Below are 25,085 nucleotides of genomic sequence, written 5' to 3' on the forward strand. Positions count from 1 at the left end.
TTAAATTTTATATGACCATGCACTAACCCCTTAATCCCTTATAATTAAACAGGCTGTTTTTGCTGCCAGTATGTCTGTACAGTGGTGGTCCTATGGTAGTCCCTTTCCATTGATTGATGAGGTAGAGAGGGGCTGATAAAAATGTGCAGTAACAGACGGGCTTCAGTCTGTAACTGTACACCTACCAAGTGCATCTATTTGGTAGGTGTTTCTGATAAAATGGCCAAAACAGTTCTGAAATTATGCATCATTCTGTAGTCTGTGTTATGCCTATATTAGGAGCTCTGAGTCAAAGGTGGTGTTCTCTATGGAATAATAAATATAGTTTCCAAAAATGTCCAGTATTGCAGCCAGTAGTAAAAAAATAGTTTTGATATGTTTTGTTCTACATGCTTTTCGCTAGAATGTCAATAAGTCCTCTGAATTATGAGGGTCTTGAGGAGTTCAAATATGAATATTGCTACATACATTCTTCAAGAAAGCTAACATTCTTATGCACTGAGATGATGTCACATGAAAATATTATTACTATTAAATTATTAGTACTATTAAACTTCAACACTTATGTACCAAAACCAGCCACTTAAACCGCAGCCAAAAATTACTACAGCAACTTAACTACCACTTCTCAACAATACTTGCAGGTTTGTGTGGGGTATTTTTGGTGAGGTTGCCAATCTTATGATGTCAGTTCAGTGCACAGCAGTGTCAGCTTGCATGTAACAACATTCATATCTTGACACTTTGGTGACCTCATAATTCAGAGTTCATTGGCATTCAGAGGAAAAAAGTCTGTAGGACAAAATGTGCGTATGGTTTTAGAACATTTATCACAGGGTATGATAGTAGTGATACTCCCCCCAGAAATCGGCTTTTGAGTTTTTGAGAAATTTGAGTTTCTAATTTGGGTGCTACAGAACGATGTGCGGCTTTGCTGACAAGTACAGCTCCAAGGCAGGAGTTTCTAATAAACTATAAACTCAAGATATCTGTCCTTACCCTGTGCCATCATCAGCATGACCTGTTGCATAGAAATGCTTTGCACCAAGTTCCTGCAGACGACTGTCTATTGTCTTTCCACAGTTGCAGAAATTTGCATAATTTGTGTCTCCCAAAGCTGCAGGAGATAGAAAAACAAATAATATTGCTTCCAATCAACGGCAATTACACTGCCTTAAAGAACCAAACAATACAAGGACTGCACACTTTTTTGCCAACTGAGGTGCTATTGTACCAGACATCCTGAACACAGTTACCATCCTTAAATGCTAAAAAAATTTTCAATGTTTTAAAACTAATTATCTGATGGTTGCTGGTTTGTTTTTACATTTTTCTTCATACTTTAAGTAAGTGCTGTACAAATAAATTTTCCAGTCCAGTATTTGTTCTGCCTTTGTCCAGTATTTGTTCTGCCTTTGTGTAAGACAGCTAAAATGATGTTTTTCAGCAAGTGTTTAATCTTCTGCAGGCTAATGAATGCATCAGATAAAGACGCATATTTAACTGCTTTTTGAAACTAACTGTAACTAAGAGTTAACAGGTTTATTGTGAGCCGTTATAATGCATCCTAACTTTGACAAACGCACCTACACACAGACTGTTTCTCAAGTCGAATACTACTGTACTAAGTAGTATGTTCAAAATAGCAATGACAGTCTTGTGTCTATGATGTTGCACCAAGTTCATGTGCTGTTTAGTGCAGTATATGTGGTTTAATGCCGCTGCAGAACTCAACCCCATGCGTGCATCCCCATGTTAGCCTGTGAGCAAGCCATTGAGACAGAGGGAGGGAAAGTGAGAGACACAGAGAGAGAGACAGAGAGAGACAGAGAGAGAGAGAGAGAGAGAGAGAGAGAGTGAGAGAGAGAGAGAGAGAGCGCGAGAGAGACAGAGAGAGAGAGAGAGTGCGAGAGAGAGAGAGAGAGAGAGCGAGAGAGAGAGAGAGAAAGTGATTTTGCGATAGTTAGGATAACGACCACAAACTAGCAGACTTCACTATAGATAAATAATTATATATTACCCACCTATTGTTATAATGAGAGGGATAAAAGCATTTTCAATATTGAATACCACACCTGATTGTTTACCTCATGTTTAACTGGCTTACATTAGCCACTGGCAGAATTCCACAGCAGCTAAAGGCTAATCAACTAGGCTAATCTTACCTTTTACAGCATTAGGAGTAGATGTTTAGAATGAAAGCTTGAAGACTGTGAGGTTCTTTTCACTTTTTTTTTTTTTTTTACAGTACTTTTTATTTACCGCAGTCAGCTACCACTACTCGCTAGCTATGTTGTTAGCTTTGCACAGCTTAGCTGAGTTTCCACAGTCAGGAGAAACAATGGAGCATGCTTATGCTAGATTTTCTCATTGGCACTGAAAAAAAAAGCATCTTTCCATGTCTTTTTGCGTGACCAACAGCAGCAGGCAGCTGTGTAAACACTACCAAGGTTACCACATGGTCACAGCATCCAGTGAAAATTAAAATCGTAATCTTAATAAATAAAAAATCTTTGTTTATTTAAAGTTTAAACGGATATAAGAAAGATGCATGTCTTGTATTTTGATCATTTATATACAGTATTATTATAATTTGTATAATCAGGGTGTGTTAAAAACTGTGTCATGTTCATTCCAGGTTATGTGTTCTATAGCATGTGTTCATGGGGTTATTCTCCCAAGGACTCTTATTCTGAAAAGTGGGGCTTGCCCACTGGCTGTGTTTATGTGTTGGACCAGGAATAGCGCTGACAGAGTGCAGACGTGAGTTGAATGTAGAGCTCAAAATAAACAGTTAGCAAACTCTCTTTGTGTACAGTATAGCTGTGGTTAACTGCGGCATTAATAAAGTATAACGTCTTGTGCACAAACTGTCTTCTTTAATAGCAGTTAATGCTACAATACTTTCATTGCCCCCCAACTTTAGCTAGTGAATAATAAGATTTGACACAAATGATTGAAAAATTACCAGAGTTAGATCTTAATTTTCATAATTACTGTTTAAAACATGTAAATCACCATTTACTCTGTATTTACTCCATTAAAGATTGTCTTGTGCTAGTCATCCAGTCATTCATGAAGGCAAAAGAAAAAAAAATATCTGTTGTATGCACCAATAACTGACCAAAAAATTGATGTGTATTGTTTTTCCAGTTTCTTGACTGCCATGCTGATTTAACCAACAACAACAACAACAACAACAAAAAAAACAGAAGCTTACCTAATAGTGCATAGTGCAGGTGAGAGTAGTGATCACAAGGCAAGGATTTATTCTTGATTTTCTTTACAAATTTCAGCGCCGTGTCTGGAGGTTCACCGTCTCCCGTCGTGGAAACAACAAATACAACAGGGCCACGTTCTCTTTCCAAGTTATACTACAAAAATTAAACAGTGAGGTCACTGATTTTCAAGCTTTGCAATAATCAGCAAAGCAAACCAGCAAAGCAAACACAGCTCCATCACCCAAATATCTCAAAGCATCACCTTTACAGATGTCATACCTTCTCTCCTTTACTCACACAGCTGATGTCAGCTATAAACCCATGCTCAGCAGCCTGCTCACAGATCTCCTCTGCAATAGACTGCGCCTGACCTCGCTGCGAGCCGTACAGTATCAGGAACTGAGATGCAACTCCACAAGGCATGATCTGGACCCTGTGCATAAAAACAATTGATGAATACAGACAATAACTTAACATACAGTGATGCTTGAAAGTTCGTGAACCCTTTAGAATTGTCTAGATTCCTCCATAAATCTGACCTAAAACTTAAAACAGGTTTTCACACAATTCCTAACAGTAGATAAAGAGAACCAAATTGAACAAATGAAACAATAATATTAGACTTTATCATCATTTATTGAGGAAAATGATGCAATATTAACATAATAACACAGTGGTAAAAGTATGTGAACCTTCAGGATTAGCAGATAATATGAAGGTAAAACTTGTGTCAGGTGTTTTCAATCCATGGGATGGCAATCAGGTATGAGTGACCACCTAGTTTTATTTAAAGAACAAGGATCTATCCCAGCCTGATCTTCACAAGATGTTTGTGGAAGTGTATCATGGCAAGAACAAAGGAGATTTCTGAGGACCTCAGAAGAAAAGTTGTTGATGCCACTAGTCCACAAATGGAGGAAATTTAAGACCACTGTTACGCTCCCCAGGAGCCGTTGACCAAGAGAGAGCAAGGCACATAACGTTTTCGCTCAAAACGGCTACAGAGTACAAGCTATTCATTTGACTCAATCAGGAAACAAGCAGAAGACATACACATTCTTAATTCATAGGGTTTAATATGATGTCAGCCCATCCTTTGCAGGTATAATAGCTTCAGCTCTTCTCGGAAGGCTTTCCACAAGGTTTATGGTAATTTTTGACCATTCTTCTAGAAGCGCATTTACGAGGTCAGACACTGATGTTGAATGAGAAGGCCTGGCTCACAGTCTCTGCTCTAATTCATCTCAAAGGTGCTCTATTGGCTTAAGGTCAGGACTCACACCAGACTTGCTCATCCATGTCTTTATGGACCTTGCTTTGTGCACTGGTGCGCAGTCATGTTGGAACATGAAGGGGCCGTCCCTAAACTGTTCAAACAGAGATGGGAGCATGAAATTGTCCAAACTCTCTTTGTCTGCTGAAGCATTAAGAGTTCCTTTCACTGGAACTTACTCCTGAAAAACAATCCCACACCACAATCCCCCTCCACCAAACTTTACACTTGCCACAATGCAGTCAGACAAGTACCGTTCTCCTGGCAACCACCAAACCCAGACTCGTCTGTCGGATTGCCAGATGGACAAATGTGATTCACCTCACCAGAGAACACGTCTCCACTGCTCTAGATCCATTGGCAGTGCTTTACACCACTGCATTCAACGCTTTGCATTGCACTTGGTGATGTAAGGCTTGGATGCAGCTGCTCGGCCATGGAAGCCCATTCCATGAAGCTCTCTACACTGTTCTTGAGCTAATCTGAAGGCAACATGAAGTTTGGAGGTCTGTAGTGATGGACTCTGCAGAACATTGGTGACCTCTGTGCACTATGCACCTCAGCACCGTGCTCTATGTGGCCTACCACTTTGTGACTGAGTTGCTGTCGTTCTCAATCGCTTCCACTTTCTTATAATACCACTGACAGTTGACTGTGGGGAATATTTAGTAGTGAGGAAATTTCAGGACTGGACTTGTTGCACAGGTGGCATCCTATCACAGTACCATGCTGGAATTCACTGAGCTCCTGAGAGCGACCCATTCTTTCACTAATGTTTGTAGAAGCAGTCTGCATGTTTGGTGTTATGCACCTGTAGCCTTAGAAGTGTTTGGAACACCTGAAATATAGTGTAGTGTATTTAACACAAAGCCTCAACAGCTTAATATTGTATCAAGTTTTTCAATATGAATTTTTCTTCACTCTTTACCTTTATTACATCTTACATTCTTTTCAGGAGATATTTTTTCTACACCAAGTTCAGTCTTAGAAGTTGTTTTTGCATTTTCTGCTGTTCACCTGCAAAGTAATCCCAAACTCTAGGCCTGTCACAACTATTACATAATCACCTAATCACAATAATTTGAGATTATTGCAGTTACAACCCCATTTCCAAAAAAGTTATGATACTGGACAAAATGTACATAAAAACAAAATGCAATTATGTGTAAATCATTTAAACCCTAAATCTCATTGAAAATTTTTTTTTTCATTTCATAATGTGCCAGACCTTTTCAGTAGTGACAGGTCTGGACTGCAGGCAGGCCAGATTAGCACCCAGACTCTTAATACAGAGTCATGCTGCTGTAATACATGTAGAATGTAGTTTGACATTGTCTTGCTCAAATAATCAAGGCCTTCTCTGAAAAACATGTTGTCTGGATGGCAGCATATGCTGCCAAAACCTGTGTATATATAGATTTCTCAGATTCTCTGAATAGCAAAGATATCAATGATATTATGCACCATAGATGATGAAAAGCAAAAGTTCTTTGCTATTTTGTGTTGAGAAACTTTACTCTAGAATTGTTGCTCTATTTTCCTGCACAGTCTTTCAGAATGGTGAAGCCCTTCCCATCTTTACTTCTGAAAGACTCAGCCTCTCTGGGATGCTTTTTTATACTCAATCATGTTCCTGACCTGTTGCCAATCAACCACCAGGTGATTTTTAGCATTACACAACTTTACCAGCCTTTGGTTGCCCCTGTCCCAACTTTTTTGGAACGTGTTACTGGCATCAAATTCAAAATTCATAAATTTAAAAAACAATCAAATTTCTCAGGTTCATCATTATGGTTTAAATGATTTGCACATAATTGCATTTTGTTTTTATTTACATTTTGCACAGTGTCCCAACTTTTTTGGGAATGGGGTTGGATTTATGCTGTCTGTACACTCATGCTGAATCAAAGAAAATATGAATTTGTTGTGTTAACTTGAGACAGATAATTATATATAAAAAAAAGAAACTCAAAACCATGGACTCATAAAGAAGGTCAAAGAAAGTGAAAAGATACAACTTCAGCCAAGTATGAAGAACACTAAAGGTCATGACAACAGGAACAACGCTTAACAATTGATGGAGAACATGAGGTGGACAGTGTTAGCCTACTCAGATCAATTATTAACAACAGAGAATTTAGCACTCAAGAAAAACAACATAGATTCATCAGAATAAAGACGAAAGAGCTTAAAAATATTCAAATACGACAGCTTGTCTCGACAAACAAAGATCAGAGTTGTCTAGGTCTATAGTCTCCACTGTGGTTCTTTATTGATGTGAAAGCTGGACAATAAACAAGCAAGACAGGAAAAATATAGACGCTTTTGAACTTTGGTATTGGCCAAGACTTTTGAGAATACCTCGGATGACAGAAAACAGAAAACAAACAAATGGATTCTCAAACAAATCAAGCCTAATTTTTCACTCAAAGCCCAGATAACCAAACTGAAGCTTTCTTATTGGACATATTCTGGACTGTTTCATGTCATATAATCACCAGGAGTTGGACATGAAGACACTTAATGATAGTCAACTGTAACATTTTTAGCAAGTATGCAGGCAGAATTACAGTTTTGTTGCTGATATTTTCACATGTTCTTGCTTTGCTTAACTGTAGACATTTGGAGTGTTGATTCAACAGTACCACATGTGTTAGCTATAAGTAAACATAGCTACCATGTAAGGTGGCTAATCAGCCAATCTGGCCACTTCCACTTAGTTTCAATAGTTTCAAACAATGAAAAGGGAAAAGACAGTTTGTTTATCACAATTATTTATTCAAATTTAATCGTGATAGCCCTACCAAATACCAAACTTCAATAATGTTGAGATCTGGGCTTTGGGGTGGTCAGCCCATTGTTCTGAGAACACCAACAGCTTCTTTGTTTGATGTGTCTATTTTCTTTCCTCAGTAAAAGCTTCTCAACAGCTACACATCCTTTCAGACTCATAGTGTTAAAGTGTCTTCTCACAATGGAAGGATGGACAGACACACCTGTGATTTTTTTCAGATCTGAAATAAGAGTCGAGTTTGATTTTATTCCTCTCCTTCAAAGATCAAAGCATAAATTACTGTTTATTTGATGGGGACATTTTTGGTGGTCTACAAGATCTCACAGGTGGTTGTCATGAGTCCCATTTTCATCCTTTAGCTTTGAATCACTTTTTGAACTTCAATTTTGGAAACTACTGCTTGTTTTTCCACTTGGTTCTCGCCTTTCTCACACAAGTGGATTATCTTGTATCTAATCTTCTCAGAAATATCCTAAAAATCTATAACTTATACTTGTTTTGACAGAAAAAACAGAAAAATTAAACAAACGGAAGGTAATCTTTGACATTTGCGCTGTACTGTAGAGTGGGTTCAGGTATTCTGGACCCTCATGTACCAGGGGTGCACAATGTGTGATAGCGAAATGAGCACAAAGGAATAATCTAGCTTCACAATGTTAAGTTCAAACGGTATTTTAGTGGATAACTAGCTACATAAAATGTAGAAAATGTAAATAAAAATAAGGTCATTCTTAAACTATGGAACTATGGTACCACATTACATAACACAGTGTCCGGCATAACCAACACGACCAGTTCATGACAAGCTCAGTTATACTACTTGACGTCCCATAATACGTGAATCCAACCTTTTTTCACCAATATTAAAATTCTTTTTGACAGTAACCTGATGACTGGTACCTAGTACCTGACATCTGAAAGTGACCTACACATTGATAGCTAACGTGGTTAAATGTCAACGGTGTCTACTAAAATATGTAACATATACAATAACTAGCCACGGCTAAAACGAAAAATGACCATATATGAGTCTAACTGCTCATATATTAAGTTCATTCTTACCTTCATGCTATTAACCAACACCAAATCTTTGCCTGAGGAACATACATTAACCTAAGCAGCATAATAAACGCCTAAAAGTATTTTCAACACCGGAATACGGACTATAACACGTGCTTAGCCTGCAAAAAATCGATCTCTAACTACATCGCGTGAATCCAATCATAGACAGTGTGATATTCATGCCCATCCGATTGCTATCCAGATCGTGTATGAAAGTGTCGCATTATCGCGATAGTGGAACAAACCATCCAGATTAATCTGATTTTCAGTATTTGTACAACGTTTTTGTATCCTGTCCACTTTATTACGTGTTTTATAGTATAGTTTACTGTTTTATAAAACAATTATTTGGTGTAAATATTAATTTAAATAAAAAATAAAACAATAATTGTCAGGCTTTTCTTTGCCTAATCTGACTTGGTACGGTCTGCGCCGCCCTGAGATCCTTCCAGAAGTGGCCGGCAGGTCCACGCAGCTTTTGCTCCTGTATTTTCACTAAAATTAAATAGTTTCTGAAAGCTGTGAGCCTTTAGCCGCTGTTTAAGATGTCTACCTTAGGAACACTCGCCTTCGATGAATATGGAAGGCCTTTTATTATCATTAAAGATCAGGATAAGAAATTTCGTCTCACGGGCCTTGATGCTTTGAAGGTAAATGCTAACACTTTGTTTGAGCTAAAAGCGCTTCTGACGGATTTTTTGACGTTATTGCGTTTCAGACCTTCATAAACTTTTGAAATATTAATATTTAACCATGTACGCTGCTAGATAGCTTTATTAGATGCCTATAGTTGTCTATGAATGAGCCGGCTGGCCGGCATGTCGCCCATGTGCTCAGCAATCTGAAGCCAGCTTCTTATTCTCCGGGTTCCCGTTCCACCTTAAATGATGCAGCAAGTGCTGCACCGTTTAAGGTGGAACGGAAAGATTCGAGCTAGAAGCTGGCTGATGGGAAGCAAACTTCAGCCTTGTCATGTGCTCGGGCTCTGGCTGTTAATATTAGTCTTATTACCGTTGAAGGAGGAAAGAGGAACAACGGTGTCTTTAATCCCGCTTTTCCGCAGCCTTGTCTTTGTTTGTATGCTTGTCTGAGAGGCTGTGAATGCCCAAATGTTTCCCATAACGTTATAGCTTTCTTGTAATATTTATTATAGTGCTTTCCTCATCTGTGTTAGTCAGTCATTTTAACGTAGTGCAGTTCGGCAGAAAACACACGCTAACCAGTACTGACTTATGTTGGCTCATCTTTGTCTTATTTAAGTTGTTCTGTGCCTTCATTTTTACTTTTCAGTCACACATCATGGCAGCAAAAGCAGTGGCCAACACCCTTAAGACGTCACTGGGTCCAAATGGTGAGATGCCCCTCTTGTGCTCTGTCCAGTTTCACAACTATCTGATTAATAAATACCTGAATTTTAATTATCCTAAATTCTGTTATGTTACAATTGTGCTTACTTGCTACCTGTTAATATGTTGATAAATTCTCAGATTTTTAAAATGCATTGGCTCCACAGTCTTTATTTGCACATTTTGCCATTCTTGGATGGGGAATAAATCTTTATTTTGTCAGATATGTTAATATAATGAATAATTGTGCTATGCATCCATAATTTTTTATGCATGGTAAATGAATTGTTCTTGCAAGGTGGTAGTATTTAACAAAGTGTAGACATAATAAGCAGAGACGAAATCATTTCATGAGAGCTAATACTGCTATAGAAGTTAAACTGGAAAATGATTTTCTCCACTTTACAGGCCTTGACAAGATGATGGTGGATAAGGATGGTGAAGTGACAGTCACCAACGATGGTGCTACAATTCTCAGCATGATGGATGTCGATCACCAGATCGCCAAACTCATGGTTGAGCTGTCCAAGTCACAAGATGATGAAATTGGAGATGGCACCACTGGTGTAGTTGGTGAGGGCACTGATGAGTCTTATAAAAATGGATGATAATTTTGTTTTGTATTAAATGGAAGTTCCAGTAGAGATCGTTTGAAGAGATTGTTGCTTGCCTCGACATTTTCTGGAACTTGTTGCCGTAAATTTAGCCTAATTTCACTTGAATTATTTAACAGAAAGCAATAATTTATAATTGTCATTTAACTGTTACTTAAACAAAAAACTGTACATTAACAAGACAGATGTTTTATTTTGCCAGCATCATTGAATTTTGAAACTATTTCTTAATTTTGAAATTAATTCATTTAAAACGTTGAGATGGGGTCAGTTTAAGTCTAGGAACATTTTGTGAAATAATCAAAAAAGTTTCAAAACATGTCATGCTATCATGTTTGGGTATAAAAGGAGCATCCAAGAAAGGCCTCATCCTTCATGAGCAAGGATGCATCTGCAAAATTCAAACAGTATAAAAACAGTATTTTTATTTATTTATTTTTTTTTTTACACAATTTTAGAACAAAACCACAACTGAATGTCTGTAACCATTCACTCTTCAGAGGGCACCACTTTAAAAACCACCATGTATTTGTGATGGAAAGTTCAAAAGTCAGGGTTTGTCTTGTTATGAGGAGGTGTCAGTGGGTAGCCTGAACTTCTGTGAAAGCATCATTAACGCTGAACACATTTTGGAGCACCATGTACTTGCATCTAAACAACGTCCTTTTCAGGGACGTCCATGCTTATTTCACCATGGCAACACCAAGAAATTCTGCATGTGCTGGTGCTAGACTGGCCTGCCTGGAGTCAAGAACTGTCTCCCATTGAAAACATATCTTCTTAAGCTGAAATATGTGATGTGTGCATATTTTAAGATCTGGCATATTTTATGTTGAATTTTTTTCCAATATGTTAAACACAGGAAATAAGTAGAAATAATGTTAAATTAGCAGAAAATGCCATACCACGATTCCTCTCTATAGAGGATGTGTTAATTCATTTTAACTTCGAAAATATCAAATTTAGTGATACTATTTTTTTTTTTTTTTTTTTTTTTTTTTTTTAAACCACAAGTCATGCATTGCAAAAGTTCTCAACTTATGGTGATGTTGTGATCTTTCCTGTTCTTCATAGTGCTTGCTGGAGCACTTCTAGAGCAGGCTGAGCAGCTGCTGGACAGAGGCATTCACCCCATCCGCATAGCTGATGGGTATGACCAGGCTGCACGCATTGCCATTGAACATCTCGATAAGATTGGGGACAGTTTCCCAGTGGACCCCAGCAACACAGAGCCACTCATTCAGACAGCCATGACAACACTCGGATCCAAAGTGTAAGCTCTAGTTTGTTATAGAAAAGATTAATAACGTGTATTGGTTGAAAATTGTTCTGCATTATTTTTCGTCGAGTCTGATTACTATAAAAAAATACTGGTAGAGACTTACATATTTCAGCCTTCAGCGATATCTGTATTAAATAATCTAATCTCACAATAACAATGAACAAATGTAATGTGGTGCCCTATCATCTAATACATGCAAAAATTAAGAAAAAAAAATCAACTGAGAGAAGCCACAGATTATATACAGAACAGATCACTGACCATATTAACTAAAACTGAGTGCAGTTATGCTTAAACTTGCTCTTTACAATGGTCAGTAGATGTTTGTCTGGGTTAAGTTTTGATTGCAAATAACTCCTGTGTTGGCAACCAAAAGTGATTCTATGAAACATTGCAAACATGCAAAATCTTTACAACCCCAATTCCAATGAAGTTGGGACATTGTGTAAAACATAAATAAAAACAATACCATGATTTGCAAATCCTTTTCAACCTATATTCAATTGAATACACTACAAAGACAAGACATTTAATGTTCAAATGGATAAACTATTGTTTTTTGCAAATATTCACTAATTTTGAATTTGATGGCTGCAACACGTTCCAAAGAAGTTGGGAAAGGGGCAACAAAAGACTGGGAAAGTTGAGGAATGAAGGAACACTTCAGAAAACCACTGTCAGTGAACACAGTTCGTCGCTCCATCTACAAGTGCAAGTTAAAACTGCCACGCAAAGCGAAAGCCATATATCAACAACACCCAGCAATGCTGCCGGCTTCTCTGGGCCTGAACTCATCTGAGATGGACTGACGAAAGTGGAAAAGTGTCCTGTGGTCTGACGAGTCCACATTTCAGATTGTTTTTGGAAATCATGGACCTCGTGTCCTCCGGGCCAAAGAGGAAAGGGGTTGTTATCAGCGCAAAGTTCAAAAGCCAGCATCTCTGATGGTATAGGGGTGTGTTAGTGCCCATGGCATGGGTAATTATTTCAGCAAGACAGTGCAAAGCCACATTCTGCATGTGTTACAACAGCATGGCTTTGTAGTAAAAGAGTGCGGGTACTAGACTGGCCTGCCTGCAGTCCAGACCCGTCTCCCATTCAAAACGTATGGCACATTGTGAAGCGCAAAATACGACAAAGGAAACCCCGGACTGTTGAGCAACTGAGGTTGTACATCAAGCAAGAATGGAAAAGAATTCCACCTACAAAGATTCAACAATTAGTGTCCTCAGTTCAATGTTTGATAATTGCTATTGTGGCATTAGCATTTGCAGTTCTGGTATTATGGAAGGCTGCACTGTGCACGTTTTTGTGTGCTTTGCATGCATTCTGATCAGTCACAGCTCCATATGAGTCCATATGCTACATGACTGATTTAGCAAAGCATGTTTTGTGCATCTCAGTGTGTATCAGAATTGCAATAGGAACATGTCATTATTGAGAATATGTATCGGTACAATCTCTTAAGTATTTTGTCACAACCCTTGTGCAGTATTGAGGCACCACATCTTTTCTGTGCTGTGAAACCAATATAGCTGCATCATTGGTGGCTGATTTAGCAAAAGTACTGAGTGCTGAACTGCTCATTATGCATTGCTTTCTCAGCATCAACCGATGCCATAGACAGATGGCAGAGATTGCTGTCAATGCCATCCTAACTGTGGCCGACATGGAGAGGAAAGATGTTGACTTCGAGCTCATTAAGATGGAGGGAAAAGTCGGAGGTAAACTGGAGGACACTCAGCTTATTAAAGGCGTAATCGTGGACAAAGAGTTCAGCCATCCTCAAATGCCCAAGGTACAAGAGATGTTTTTTTTCCTTTGTCAATGCACAGAAAGCATTTCTGATTTTCTAAATAGAGAGAGAAATCTCTGACTTCAATATGATTGTTTAGGAAATGGTTGCATCATGAAATCATCTCAAACTTGACAAATTAGATTTTTCTTTGAGTATGATTCAGATTTATTTTTAAATTTACACTGAAAACACAACGAGACATCTGTTTGCACAGAAGTAGTAATAGACACTATAGGCACTTTTGCAGCCCTGTTTCTGAGGCATTTGTGTAACTTGCACTTCACTTACAGGTCTTAAAAGACACAAAAATTGCCATCCTCACTTGCCCGTTTGAGCCACCCAAGCCTAAAACCAAGCATAAGCTTGACGTCACCTCTGTGGAGGACTATAAGGCTCTGCAGAAGTACGAGAAGGAGAAGTTTCAGGAGATGATTAAACAAGTAAGTATCCTTATGTTTTGTTGCTTTTGCCACTTGCACTTGTGAAGGAACTGTTGAATCCAGATATGTTTGTCCCAAAAGTTTTAGCAGTTAGCAAGTATATTAATTGTTTAGCAATATATTTTTGGAAAATACAGAATACCACATGGTAACTCTTTAGCTTGAATCAGTTAGTACATTCAAATGAATTCTCAGTTACAGTGAACTTGAGTGTGATACCTTGTTACTGCTCTCTGTCAGGTGAAGGAGAACGGTGCCAACCTTGCCATTTGTCAGTGGGGTTTTGATGATGAGGCAAATCACTTGTTGCTGCAGAATGAGCTCCCTGCTGTCCGCTGGGTTGGAGGACCTGAGATCGAGGTTAGTAAAAGTCTGTGTGGATTATGTTCATTTTTATTGGTATCTTTCCTTTATCTGTCCTCTGACTGTTTCATGTTTTGGAATGTTCCTTTTATACTTTTAAAACTTCACAGTAACAAGACAGCGCCTTGTTCATTGTCGCTTAAATGGGAATTACAATATTTTTGCAAAATTTGTGCATAATTCAGTGGTTGAGATGCAAACAGTTATTAAGAGTGGTTTGATGTCAAATGTTTAACTATAGAGACACTTACAATGGTGGTGACTGGAACTAAGGGTTGTGATGTCTGCAACACACACAGCCCTTCTATGTACCATGCAAAACCACCAGTGTGAACCAACACATTTCTAATGAGTTTTTATATGTAACATTGTTGATGGTAAAATATTGGTCTGAATCTGAAAATATAAGTTGGGGACTATTGAGTCTATCCATCATGAAGGAATTTTAAACATTATATTTCAGTCAAAAAACCAAAACATTGTCTCAGGTATCGGGCAGTGTATTCATAACCATTTAATGTAATGCCTTTCTGTGGGGGAGTTTTTAGAGGTGGACATTTGATTCCTGTCACCACCACTGTGAACAATTCTGACATGGCCCGTTTCTCTAGAACACAGCATTTCACACCAGACTTTGTTTAGGCTACATCTTAAATCTCATTTAACCATGGACAAATTTTGAAAAACTGATGAAAATCTCCCTTTTAAGTGGAAGAGCAGTGCATTCAACTTTTATTACAGTGGTTTGTCCTAAAAAAAAAACAGCGTTAACCAAGGTAATATTGTAACTGAGACAGTAGATGCAAAAAAAAAAACCCTTAAACACCAAATGTTTTATTTTAGCTCATTGCTATCGCCACCGGAGGACGCATCGTGCCTCGTTTCTGTGAGTTGACGCCAGAGAAGCTGGGTACTGCTGGCCTGGTGAGGGAACTCTGCTTTGGGACCACTAAAGATCACATGCTTGTCATAGAGGAATGCAAAAACTCCAGAGCTGTTACTATCTTCATCCGTGGAGGAAACAAAATGGTAAATATTCTTGTATCTTATCTTATTCTTGGGTATCAACCTAAACTTACCTGCTTCATAATGCTCTGTTCTTTTTGTACAGGGAAGTGTAATAATTAGTGTCCATAATCGATTGTCTGCTGCAGGTTCAGCAGGTGGACATTATGTTGAAAAACAGTCTTATGCAGAAGTTTGAACATATCAGGTCAAATTGCATGTTTTGTGGAATTTGTAAGTGAAAATAAGTTAAGTTATCCTCTCCAGGTAACAAACGTATGCCATTTTTCTGAAATTTGTAATTCAGTGTGTGTTGTTTGTGTGTTCTCTGTAGAGGATGTTAACTTATTTTCATTTAAAAAAACAACAGAAACATGTAATTTGACTGGGGCTGCCATGCCTTTGCCTATGGCAGTATGTATAATTTTCTTTGTACTTCCATTTACTGTAACCTCATTGTTCTGATTATTACATATTGATGTTTTATATTACTTAAAATTGCGTTGTTATACTTCTAAAGTTCACGGGTACTTTACTGTAATGATTTCAGTTGAATTGGAAAAAACTCCCCTGGAAAACTTTAAATCAGCATAAAATGTTTCTGTTTACAACTGTTTAATAATGTTTTGTTTTCATTTCCTCAGATTATTGAAGAGGCTAAGAGAGCACTTCACGATGCCCTGTGCGTTATCCGTAACCTGGTTAGAGATAACAGGATTGTTTATGGTGGTGGAGCTTCTGAAATCTCCTGTGCTCTTGCTGTGAACGAGGCAGCTGATAAGGTATTGGTCAAAATCTTTTATTCAAGTATAAGATGTACAAGGAATTTGTCTTGGTGCAGGTGTCAGTATAAATTCCAAGAAAGTGATCAGTGAATAACATTCAATAGTAAATGTCTGCATTAAATTAAACACTGAAACACAACTTAATTTTGTATTTAATTTGAATGTCTACATGTAACAATATCTAATTTAATGTTATATGTAGATTAAATGTCTGTTTAAATAACATTTCATTTAAATTGTACATTTAAGTTAAATGTTTGTCATGTCGTGTTCACTCTTTACCTGCTCTGCAGTGCCCGTCTCTGGAACAGTATGCTATGAGAGCATTTGCTGATGCTTTGGAAGTGATCCCAATGGCGTTGGCAGAGAATAGTGGTTTGAATCCCATTCAGAACATGACAGAGGTCAGAGCCCGGCAAGTGAAGGAAAACAACCCAGCACTCGGAATCGACTGCCTGCGTCTGTCAACAAATGGTACGTAGTTTGCTAATGTCAGCCACTTTGTCAGGGCACCCCTGCAAGCAAAGTGGCAGGTGTTCGATCGTGGCGTCAGCCTTCAGTCCTTGCAGACCACAACATGGTAGACTTCAGGACTATGTCTTATTAAACTCACCTGATTCAGTTCATCAGCTTTTTAGCAAGGTATTCATGAATTGAATTAAGATCGCTAAGCCACAGTTACACAAGAGCAGAGGTTCCCGTCCACCAGACCATTGATCGTTTGATACTAGGCTGCAACAGAGTGGCAGTGAGCAGGGGAGTTAGCAGCTTAACTGCTGTAATTTGCCATTTTATTGTCATTGTTAATGTAGTCTATATAATGTAGAGTATTCTTTATTCAAGACTCTTTTTTTTTTTTTTTCCGCTTCGCATTAAATTGGAATGTTTACATTATAACAGAATGCTAAATGTATAGGTGGACATTTCTATTTGGTTTCATGAGGTGCACATAGGTTGCTGCTGGCTGCTTTCTGGGTATCACAATGAAATGAGCGACTACTAAAATAATGAGTCTTTGGCTGGATTTAATGCAAGTGCAGACTTTTTTGGGATGTACAAACAAATTTAATCTGTCTGTACCCTGTTTAAACATAGCAAAATACTAAATTATAAAAGCACTAATTACTATTCTGCAAAATAAATTACTAATAACTATTTAAATCAGAACTACAAGCATATTTTTATCTGCACTGGTAGCAAGGTAGCAAGCTTCAGTAGCCCAGCTGGCTAGCAGAAAGCAGGAGAGCCTGAGGTGCCCTGTGTGCTATGCATTTTCCCCTTTGTGCTGTTTTGAGTTGGATATTTATTAAAGCTCAGTTATGGGCACCATTTTAAGGTCACAGAGTGCGTTTTGTAGCTGGCCATGTAGCCAAATGGTTAAGTTACTTATCTCCTGCGTGGAAGAGTCAGGTTCAGTCCCAGCACAGAGAACCAGGCTTGTAACAATTTGTGCCAATAACACATCTGGTGCTGTGTGTATGAGGTAAATGGATCTGTCATCACTGCTCTAATGGTGTGTTAACCACAATAATGATAAATACAATTTAGCATGCAGCCAGTGCAGCACCTCGCTTGAAGTTGTATTTGGCTACTACCACCAAAGAATCACGTGGGTTTAGTGTGGTTTGATGGTTAGAAAAACAAGGGTTTTTGTGACGGTGGCAATATGCATTTATTAACGGCATCCTCCAAACACCTGACATCCTCAGATCACGGAATATCAGAAAATGCACAGAATACAGTACTTAGAACATATATAGCAACAACCGGTTCAAGTATAACAGTGGTGTCTAATTTTATCTGTAAAGGGCCAGTGTGGCTGTAGTGTTCAGCAAAGCAGAAACACACATTATCAGTTGTTTGAAGACTAATCAATTGATTAAACAAGTGATGTCAGGTGTGCTCCTGCTTGTTCGGAATGAAATCTCAGCTTTATACCATCAGAAAGCAAGAACAATCGGTTTACATAGACAAGTTTAAAATATAAAATTTGAAATGGTCAGTTCCATAAAAACTTTCTTACTTTTATGTAATTTTATTTTTTTAACAATACAAACAGACATGCTTTGATTCATGTTTTACATGCATCATAAATTCTGTAGTTTAAAACAAATTATGAAATGCATACTTTGGTACAGATTACTTAATCCCACCAGTGAGCCAAGCAATTGTTAGCTTTTACAGTTTCAGCTCAGTAATGCTATTAGTGGGGAGCTGTCAGGTTTATTAGATGTTCACTAAGACTTCATTAGAACAATATCGGTGTTGTGCCGAGAGCTATGTTTTAAGAAGTGTGATGCAGATTTAATAGGACTAGAGGATTTATCCAGAAAACTGCTCTATAATGTTTTCAACTTTGTCATTTTCTGCAGACATGAAGCAGCAGCATGTGATTGAGACGCTCATTGGAAAGAAACAGCAGATTTCTTTGGCAACCCAGGTGGTGAAGATGATCCTGAAGATAGATGACATCAGAAACCCCGGAGAATCTGAAGACTAGTCTGTGTTTTCATGTTTCAAGCTCTTTGACGGAATTGGTGTTGTCAGAACCTTCTTACCGTTATTTATCATTTGATATGCTTCTCAGCCACTGTGTAGAGCAGAAATGATCATTAAAACATTGCTCTGTTAGACTGTAATGGCTCTTTGATTGTCACTTGAAGGATGTTTTGAAGGATACATTTGATTAGGAAGCTACTGTAAACGGTCACAGATCCCACTCTGATTTAATGAGCCACGATGATGGTGCACATTTGTGTAGGTGAAACTGAGGTGTGTGACCTTAGTTTCATTACTGTTCTTTAGGAAACAACTCTTTGCATCCTAATATAAAATTTCACTACATTTTGAAGTTTTACTGGAACTATATTCCATCCATCCACCGTCACCCGCTTATCCAAGTCCGGGTCGCGGGGGCAGCAGCCTAAGCAAAGAGGCCCAGGCCTCTCTCTCCCCCGCCACCTCCTCCAGGTTTTACAGAGGTGACGCAGAGGTGTTCCCAAGACAGTCGAGAGATATAATCCCTCCAACATGTCCTGGGTCTTCCCCGGGGTTTCCTCCCTGTCGGACATGTCTGGAACATCTCCCTAGAGAGGCATCCAGACGCCATCCTTACCAGATGCCTGAACCACCTCAACTGGCTTCTCTCAACATGGAGAAGCAGCGGCTCTACTCCGAGCCTCTCCTGAATCGCTGAGCTTCTCACCCTATCTCTAAGGGAGAGCTCATTTCGGCCGCTTATATCTGCGATCTCGTTCTTTCGGTCACTACCCAAAGCTCGTGACCATAGGTGAGAGTCGGAACGTAGATTGACCAGTGCAGTGTGGATCGGGCGGCGGCCGAAGGCGGGGGCCTTGGCATTCAGATCCTCGGCTACTGGGATAACAAATATTTTCCTTTTGTTTTTCAAAATATTCCATTTAATGAAAATTTCCCTCACTTTGTAAAAATGACAAATTTAAAAATGATTTAATATTTAATAATTATTTTATTATAACACTGTTAAACTTTCAAAATGCATCGCTCCCCCAGTCCATACTGTCCTTTTATGGAAACTGCTGTACAACTTTGGAGTCACAGCACAGGGCAGCCAATCAGAACAGTGCTGATTTACATGTCCGTCTAAAAGACACAGTAGCAAACAGCCTGCTCCAGGAATGAGGAAGGTTGTAAAATGCTAATGTAAAATTATGACCATTTTTGGCACCATACAAGTGTGATTTTTCCTCAAGAGGAGAAATAAAATACAAATGTAGGATATAAGCTGTTTAAGTAGAGGTATGTAGCCAAAAATATATAAGTAACATTTTATATATATTATATTGTGTCTGTATGTATAGGATATAAAAGTAAATATATATATATATATATATTTTTTTTTTTTTTCCTTTGGTGGTCAAGGTGCTAGATCTACTTGGCAGTACTAGTCATCACAAAAAAGAAACTGCAGAAATGCAGTAATTTGCTTTGCACTAGGACTTGCGAGTAAAAAGTATTTTCTCTTGGAAATGTAAATGAGTGAAAGTACAAATACAAGCACAGTAAGAAAGATATGCTTCTCTCATTGTTTGCCTTTAAAGGGTCGCATCACAGTAATAAACATGCCTGCAGCAACTTTCACTGGTAAAGCATATCCTCAAAATAGAAAGTCCTGTTTCATTAACTACATGACACTTGTTTAATCATCCACTAAGATATTTTAAATTGATCCTGGATTTGAATTGACCTCTCAAGTCATGTTGTGATACTGTAGTTGCTGTCATGCCCATATAAGGAAATCTGGGCCTAAGCTGTTCTTTTCTATGGGAAGAATGAATGCAATTTTTGAAAAATTGCTGCTGTCGTGCTCTGTGGTAAACAAAAATGTGTCAAACCTGATGCATTTTGCTGTACTGACATTTGTCCTCCAAATGTCACCATATGCTCTGAATGATGTCACGAGGGAGTCGAAACACAACTAGCACTACAGGCTAGCTAACACTGCTACACACTGAATTGACATCAGACGACTTTTCAGTCATGCCAAAAGTAGTTTTGTCATGTGTGGTAGTTTAGAGGCTTTGGCAGTTTTAGGCTACAGCTAGTGTTATATATCAAGACTGAAGTTTAACAGTAGACTTACAGGGTCATTTCAGTGTGCAGGAGTGTTGGCTTGTTTGTAGCATGCAAGGCCACCAATAAGAGGGTAAGAAGGTGTTTGTTTTTTGTTTGTTTTTTACCCGTACATAGGTGCTTGAAAGTTTGTGAACCCTTTAGAATTTTCTATATTTCTGCATAAATATGACCTAAAACATCATTAGATTTTCCTAAAGGTAGATAAAGAGAACCCAGTTAAACAAATGACACATAAATATACTTGGTCATTTGTTTATTGAGGAAAATGATCCAATATTACATATTTGTGAGTGGCAAAAGTATGTGGACCTAGACATAGGTCACACTAGATACTGAAAGCAAAGGTCCACATACTTTTGCCACTCACAAATATGTAATATTGGATCATTTTCCTCAATAAACAAATGACCAAGTATAATATTTTTGTGTCATTTGTTTAAATAGGTTCTCTTTATCTACTTTTAGGACTTGTGTGAAAATCTGATGATATTTTAGGTCATATTTATGCAAAAATACAGAAAATTCTAAAAAGGGTTCACAAACTTTCAAGTACCACTGTAAGTGTTTGTGTGAACATCCACATATTTATTTTATTTCAAGATGCAACAGCTGAGCTTTTCAAAGGCATTCATTATATATATAAGAGAAAATCTGCTTACCCAGAGTTCCTAACATGGGCATAATAAAACTACACAAGGACACATGACTTCAGAAGCCTAGAGCGGTTAAGCAATTACAACAAATGTACTTGATTTTAAAGGAATATGTCACTGTTTTTCAACCTGATCTAAATGTGCACCATTGTACAGTGTGTTACTACAGGTGCTAATTTCCCTGTATTCAGAAATGGACAGAAAATTCACAGAATATTGAAAACAGACCAAGGCATCTGCCCACTGGTTTCAATTATAAATGTTTTAAATCAGTGAACTAAAATTATTGGTTGTAATAACTGACTCTACAGATACAGCAGACAGAGATCAGGTTTAAAAATTCTTTGAAAAAAAAAGAAGCAAACTGTCCCATGTCCTGCACACTAATTAAGTCAAAGCTCAATTTTGTATTTTTAGCCCTAAACGTACTAAAAACAATCATTTTCAGTGATTAATCACCACACGTAATGCAATCTAGACTTAAGCCAAGTCCACAGAACTGTTCCTTGTAGACTTGGGAGATTAGATCTGAAACATTGTGTATGATTTACATGGTCTGTGCTTCAGAGTCGGCCTAATACCCACCCACTTTAGACATACTTATTTAACCAGTTAATCATGTCCTGCCTGGCCTCCTGAATGTAGCGTCTGTCCGGCTCGTTGATGTCTTCTCTTTTACGGTGCACAAATCCGTGGGTCTGATTGGGGAAAATCTTCATCTGGAAGTCAACAGTGCACTTTTCCTTCAGTTTCTCCTCGAGTGCAGTCACCTTCATAGAAAACATAACAGTTTATAATAATCCTAACAACCAGTTATTTATATAAAGTGTTATTCAGCTGCAGGACTCACCTGGTCAAGTGGGATCACAAAGTCATTCTCAGCAAAAATGAAGAAGGTTGGACTCTTAAGGTCATATCTGTCCTCCTTCTCTCGAACAATTCCTGCAAAGTGGTAAAACTTTTAACTGAGCTTTCAGCTAAAGCGTAAAACTCACGGTACCTCTTTCCTTTAATGACTTGATTGTCCTAATTTCATTTTTGATTTGAGATGCTTTTTTGGACAGCAACAAAATGCACTTTAAGTTCGCTTTTTAGAGGGAAAAAATATTTTGGGGTCATTTATATCTTCTCGAGTTTCTAAGTTGAATTAACATATGGAATGAAATTAGACAGAATTAAAAATAAACAGTAAACAAACATTTATAAAAACAAATATTTTTGTCTAAAACAGTATTTTGTCACTGTCACGGAAGTTATTGGAACAAGATACTGTTTCCCTGTAATTTTTATAACATTTCTATTGGTCTGTTAATGATGAAATATTAACATCTCTCATTGGTTAAAACTGTTTATCATACCTGTTGCTCTTTTGAAAGTATTCTTAACAGTGGGCAGGGTTGCCAGGTCCTCATCTCAAGCCTGAAGTTGGCTTAAAAGAAAATGCAGCCGTGGGAGAAGCTTCCTTAAAAACAAACTTTACCAAAAGCTACAATTTTTTGTTTTTCTTCCCACGACATGCATTTCTAACTAGCCCACCTTCTGAAAGAATACTTCACCAAAAAGAAAATGAGAGTCTTGGCTTGATGTTTCCTAGCATAATGGAACAAATGTCCGAATATTTTTTGTTTTTAATTGTTTTAAAGTCAATGTATACCACATGTCTATGAGTTCATTACCATAGACTGAAACTCCAGCCTTTATCTCTGGATACTGGAGAGAAATGTAGTGTGTGGCCACTCCACCCCAGCAGAAACCAACAACACCAATCCTGCTGACCCCACACTGACCCTTCAGGTACTTCAGGACTGCGTCCACCTCTCTGTGTACAGAATCATGCTTAACCAAATTGTGACAGACAGAAAACTCTCTGCAGTACTAGATTAGAATTAGAAATGCACGATTGTTATTGGCCAAGATCAGAATCTTTCAATATACTCTGAACGCAGTTTATTATTTCAATTATGGTAAAATCAGCCAAAAATAAAAAGAACCCATTAACCCATTATCCATTAAAATTCATTACTGATGCACCCCTAATCAAAATGTTCTTTTTCTTATTGATACTAAATTCTATCACTTGTTGGTAAAGCACATTAAAGCATATTTGATCAAATCTGAACTATTACTTGTTGATGTTGGTGGGTTTTTTGTCCTCCAGCCACTGCTGGAACCCTGCCCAGTCATTGGACGGACTCCATGGCTCCTTTCCAATAAAGAAGTCTGGACAAACTGCGCTGTAATCATAAAACTCAGGTAAACATGTATTCAGCCACAGGTAGGACAGTCTTGTGTACACTGTTAAAGAAGTATTACATGCATCCATGTGAAGCCAGCATGTCAACCATGTATCTGGTGTTGGGGAGCTGCCACCCAAAAATGTCGTGAATTATGATGAGGGCTTTCTCAGTCGGAGCTTTGGGCTTCACCACGTAAGCTTTAATGTGCTCAATCTGGACCTCCTCTCCGAGACTGCCATATTCAATCTTATCTCCAATGTCACACGGGCATGGCCTTGCTTCATTCGCCATCTGAGTGAGAGAGAAAGTCAGAAAGTATTCACATGCAGAACCCCCAGTGGAACTGTATCAAAGCGAACTGCAGAAAGAGGTATTAAAAAGTACAGTTTTATGCAAAAGTTTGAACACCTCCAGTCAAATTATGTTTGCTGCTTTTCCAAGTGAAAATAAGGTAACACACACAACTACTGACCTTTGTTTGTGCCCAGTGTCTATTTATCTGCTGAGTTTAACATACTGGAAAGAAAAAAGGGCCATAACTTTAGCACAGGCCCCAAATGTGTTAAATCCAGCAGATAAAGAGGAAATGTGCATTAAAAAGTGCAGAAGTGTGTTCTGTGTAGAGAATGTGAGCATGGGGCAAATTTCCCTGCACACTTTTTTTTTCTATTCTGCGTTCTTTTCTGTACCTTCTCGTGCAAATAACTAAAAAAAAAGAAATATTAACAAACTTTTTTTTTTTTTTTTGGTCAACTTTTTGAGTAGAACTGAAATCTACACGTAGTATTCAGGCATTTTAATCGAGAACAGACGTTTGGAATACAAACAAAACAAGATCGGATCATCAGAGACTGGCTCACGTGATGCATTTATGTAACCCAGGAATCCCATTCTTCATGACATATGCAGAAAAGCTGCCTTTCTGTTTACTGTTTTCTGGTAAAAATGGGACTTTTTTCCCCTTTTTTAATTGGCTAACACTTCCAGACGGGAAGTGTTTGTATGGTACCAGCGGTTCGCTGTGCTGACTTGGTTACCAAAGTCCTTTCTATCGTCTCCGCTTCGCCCAGATCATTTTACAGCGGAGGAAGAAGCTAAAACAAGCCTGGATAAACGACCACAGTGCGGTTAACACGCTTTTCGCTGTAAAGCTTGATTTCACTTACCGTGGAGCTGTCGGCAGTAAGAAGAAAGAAGAAAAACACTCACAGAGATCTTGCACAGAGAGCACCAGCTAAATGTCTGCCCCTTCGCGCACGCCCCCCCACGTGGGAGAAACCTGACTTCAACTGGTCCCTCCTAGATGTTGTAAAGCTTTATTTTTACTCATTTAAAATGTAATAAACCATGAATTTGCACTGCAGCTTCAGAAGAGAAACTTTGAACACATATTGTCAGAACAGTCAGGTGCTCTGGACTGAACTTTACTCTAAGAACAGATCAGACTTCAACTACATGACCTCATTGTCCATTTTATCAGCTCCACTTACTATATAGGTGCACTTTGTAGTTCTAGAATTACAGACTGTAGTCCATCTGTTTCTCTGCATATTGTTAGGCTCCTCTTACTCTATTGTTCAATGGTCAGGACCACCACA

General features: G+C 38.2%; 3 protein-coding genes across 4 annotated transcripts in view; 1 reads left to right on the forward strand and 2 right to left on the reverse strand.

Annotated features, from left to right (window-relative positions):
- Positions 1-8,470, reverse strand: part of mtrr (5-methyltetrahydrofolate-homocysteine methyltransferase reductase) — a 56,401-nt gene extending 47,931 nt beyond the window's left edge. The window contains exons 1-4 of the mRNA XM_017718269.2: positions 8,351-8,470; positions 3,501-3,654; positions 3,221-3,374; positions 1,000-1,117 (exon numbers count right to left, since the gene is read on the reverse strand). Coding sequence (XP_017573758.2) covers positions 1,000-1,117; positions 3,221-3,374; positions 3,501-3,644 — 416 coding nt within the window. The 5' untranslated portion in view covers positions 3,645-3,654; positions 8,351-8,470. The remainder of the gene's footprint in view (positions 1-999; positions 1,118-3,220; positions 3,375-3,500; positions 3,655-8,350) is intronic.
- Positions 8,471-8,895: 425 nt separating this feature from the next.
- On the forward strand, positions 8,896-18,622 carry cct5 (chaperonin containing TCP1, subunit 5 (epsilon)). The gene is made up of 11 exons (XM_017718257.2): positions 8,896-9,000; positions 9,641-9,701; positions 10,105-10,269; positions 11,385-11,583; positions 13,198-13,390; positions 13,681-13,830; positions 14,071-14,190; positions 15,037-15,222; positions 15,843-15,980; positions 16,277-16,457; positions 18,356-18,622. Exons 1-11 carry the CDS (start codon positions 8,896-8,898, stop codon positions 18,481-18,483), a joined length of 1,626 nt encoding a protein of 541 aa, XP_017573746.1. The 3' UTR covers positions 18,484-18,622.
- Positions 18,623-21,487: 2,865 nt separating this feature from the next.
- On the reverse strand, positions 21,488-24,793 carry cmbl (carboxymethylenebutenolidase homolog (Pseudomonas)). 2 transcript variants are annotated; one of them, XM_017716238.2, is made up of 6 exons: positions 24,697-24,793; positions 23,564-23,778; positions 23,377-23,484; positions 22,927-23,069; positions 22,101-22,192; positions 21,488-22,020 (listed from the first exon to the last, which is right to left on the reverse strand). In XM_017716238.2, exons 2-6 carry the CDS (start codon positions 23,776-23,778, stop codon positions 21,841-21,843), a joined length of 738 nt encoding a protein of 245 aa, XP_017571727.1. In that variant the 5' UTR covers positions 24,697-24,793; the 3' UTR covers positions 21,488-21,840. The 2 variants fall into 2 exon arrangements, with proteins under 2 accessions (XP_017571727.1, XP_017571720.1); XM_017716231.2 differs by having other exon boundaries at positions 24,654-24,758.
- Between the last annotated feature and the right edge of the window lie 292 nt (positions 24,794-25,085).

This window comes from Pygocentrus nattereri, chromosome 24 (genome assembly GCF_015220715.1).
Source record: "Pygocentrus nattereri isolate fPygNat1 chromosome 24, fPygNat1.pri, whole genome shotgun sequence".
Classification (NCBI taxonomy): Eukaryota; Metazoa; Chordata; class Actinopteri; order Characiformes; family Serrasalmidae; genus Pygocentrus; species Pygocentrus nattereri.

What these genes read in the sequence shown, in the direction of transcription:
- cmbl (XM_017716238.2), bottom strand. Translation starts at nt 23,778, where the DNA reads ATGGCGAATGAAGCAAGGCCATGCCCGTGTGACATTGGAGATAAGATT. An exon ending in AAACCCACCAACATCAACAA is followed by an intron (nt 23,070 to 23,376) that starts GTAATAGTTCAG and finishes TTCTGTACACAG; the next exon opens with AGAGGTGGACGCAGTCCTGA. An exon ending in GGCTGGAGTTTCAGTCTATG is followed by an intron (nt 22,193 to 22,926) that starts GTAATGAACTCA and finishes ACCACTTTGCAG; the next exon opens with GAATTGTTCGAGAGAAGGAG.
- cct5 (XM_017718257.2), top strand. Translation starts at nt 8,896, where the DNA reads ATGTCTACCTTAGGAACACTCGCCTTCGATGAATATGGAAGGCCTTTT. An exon ending in CGGGCCTTGATGCTTTGAAG is followed by an intron (nt 9,001 to 9,640) that starts GTAAATGCTAAC and finishes TTTACTTTTCAG; the next exon opens with TCACACATCATGGCAGCAAA. An exon ending in GCCATCCTCAAATGCCCAAG is followed by an intron (nt 13,391 to 13,680) that starts GTACAAGAGATG and finishes CTTCACTTACAG; the next exon opens with GTCTTAAAAGACACAAAAAT.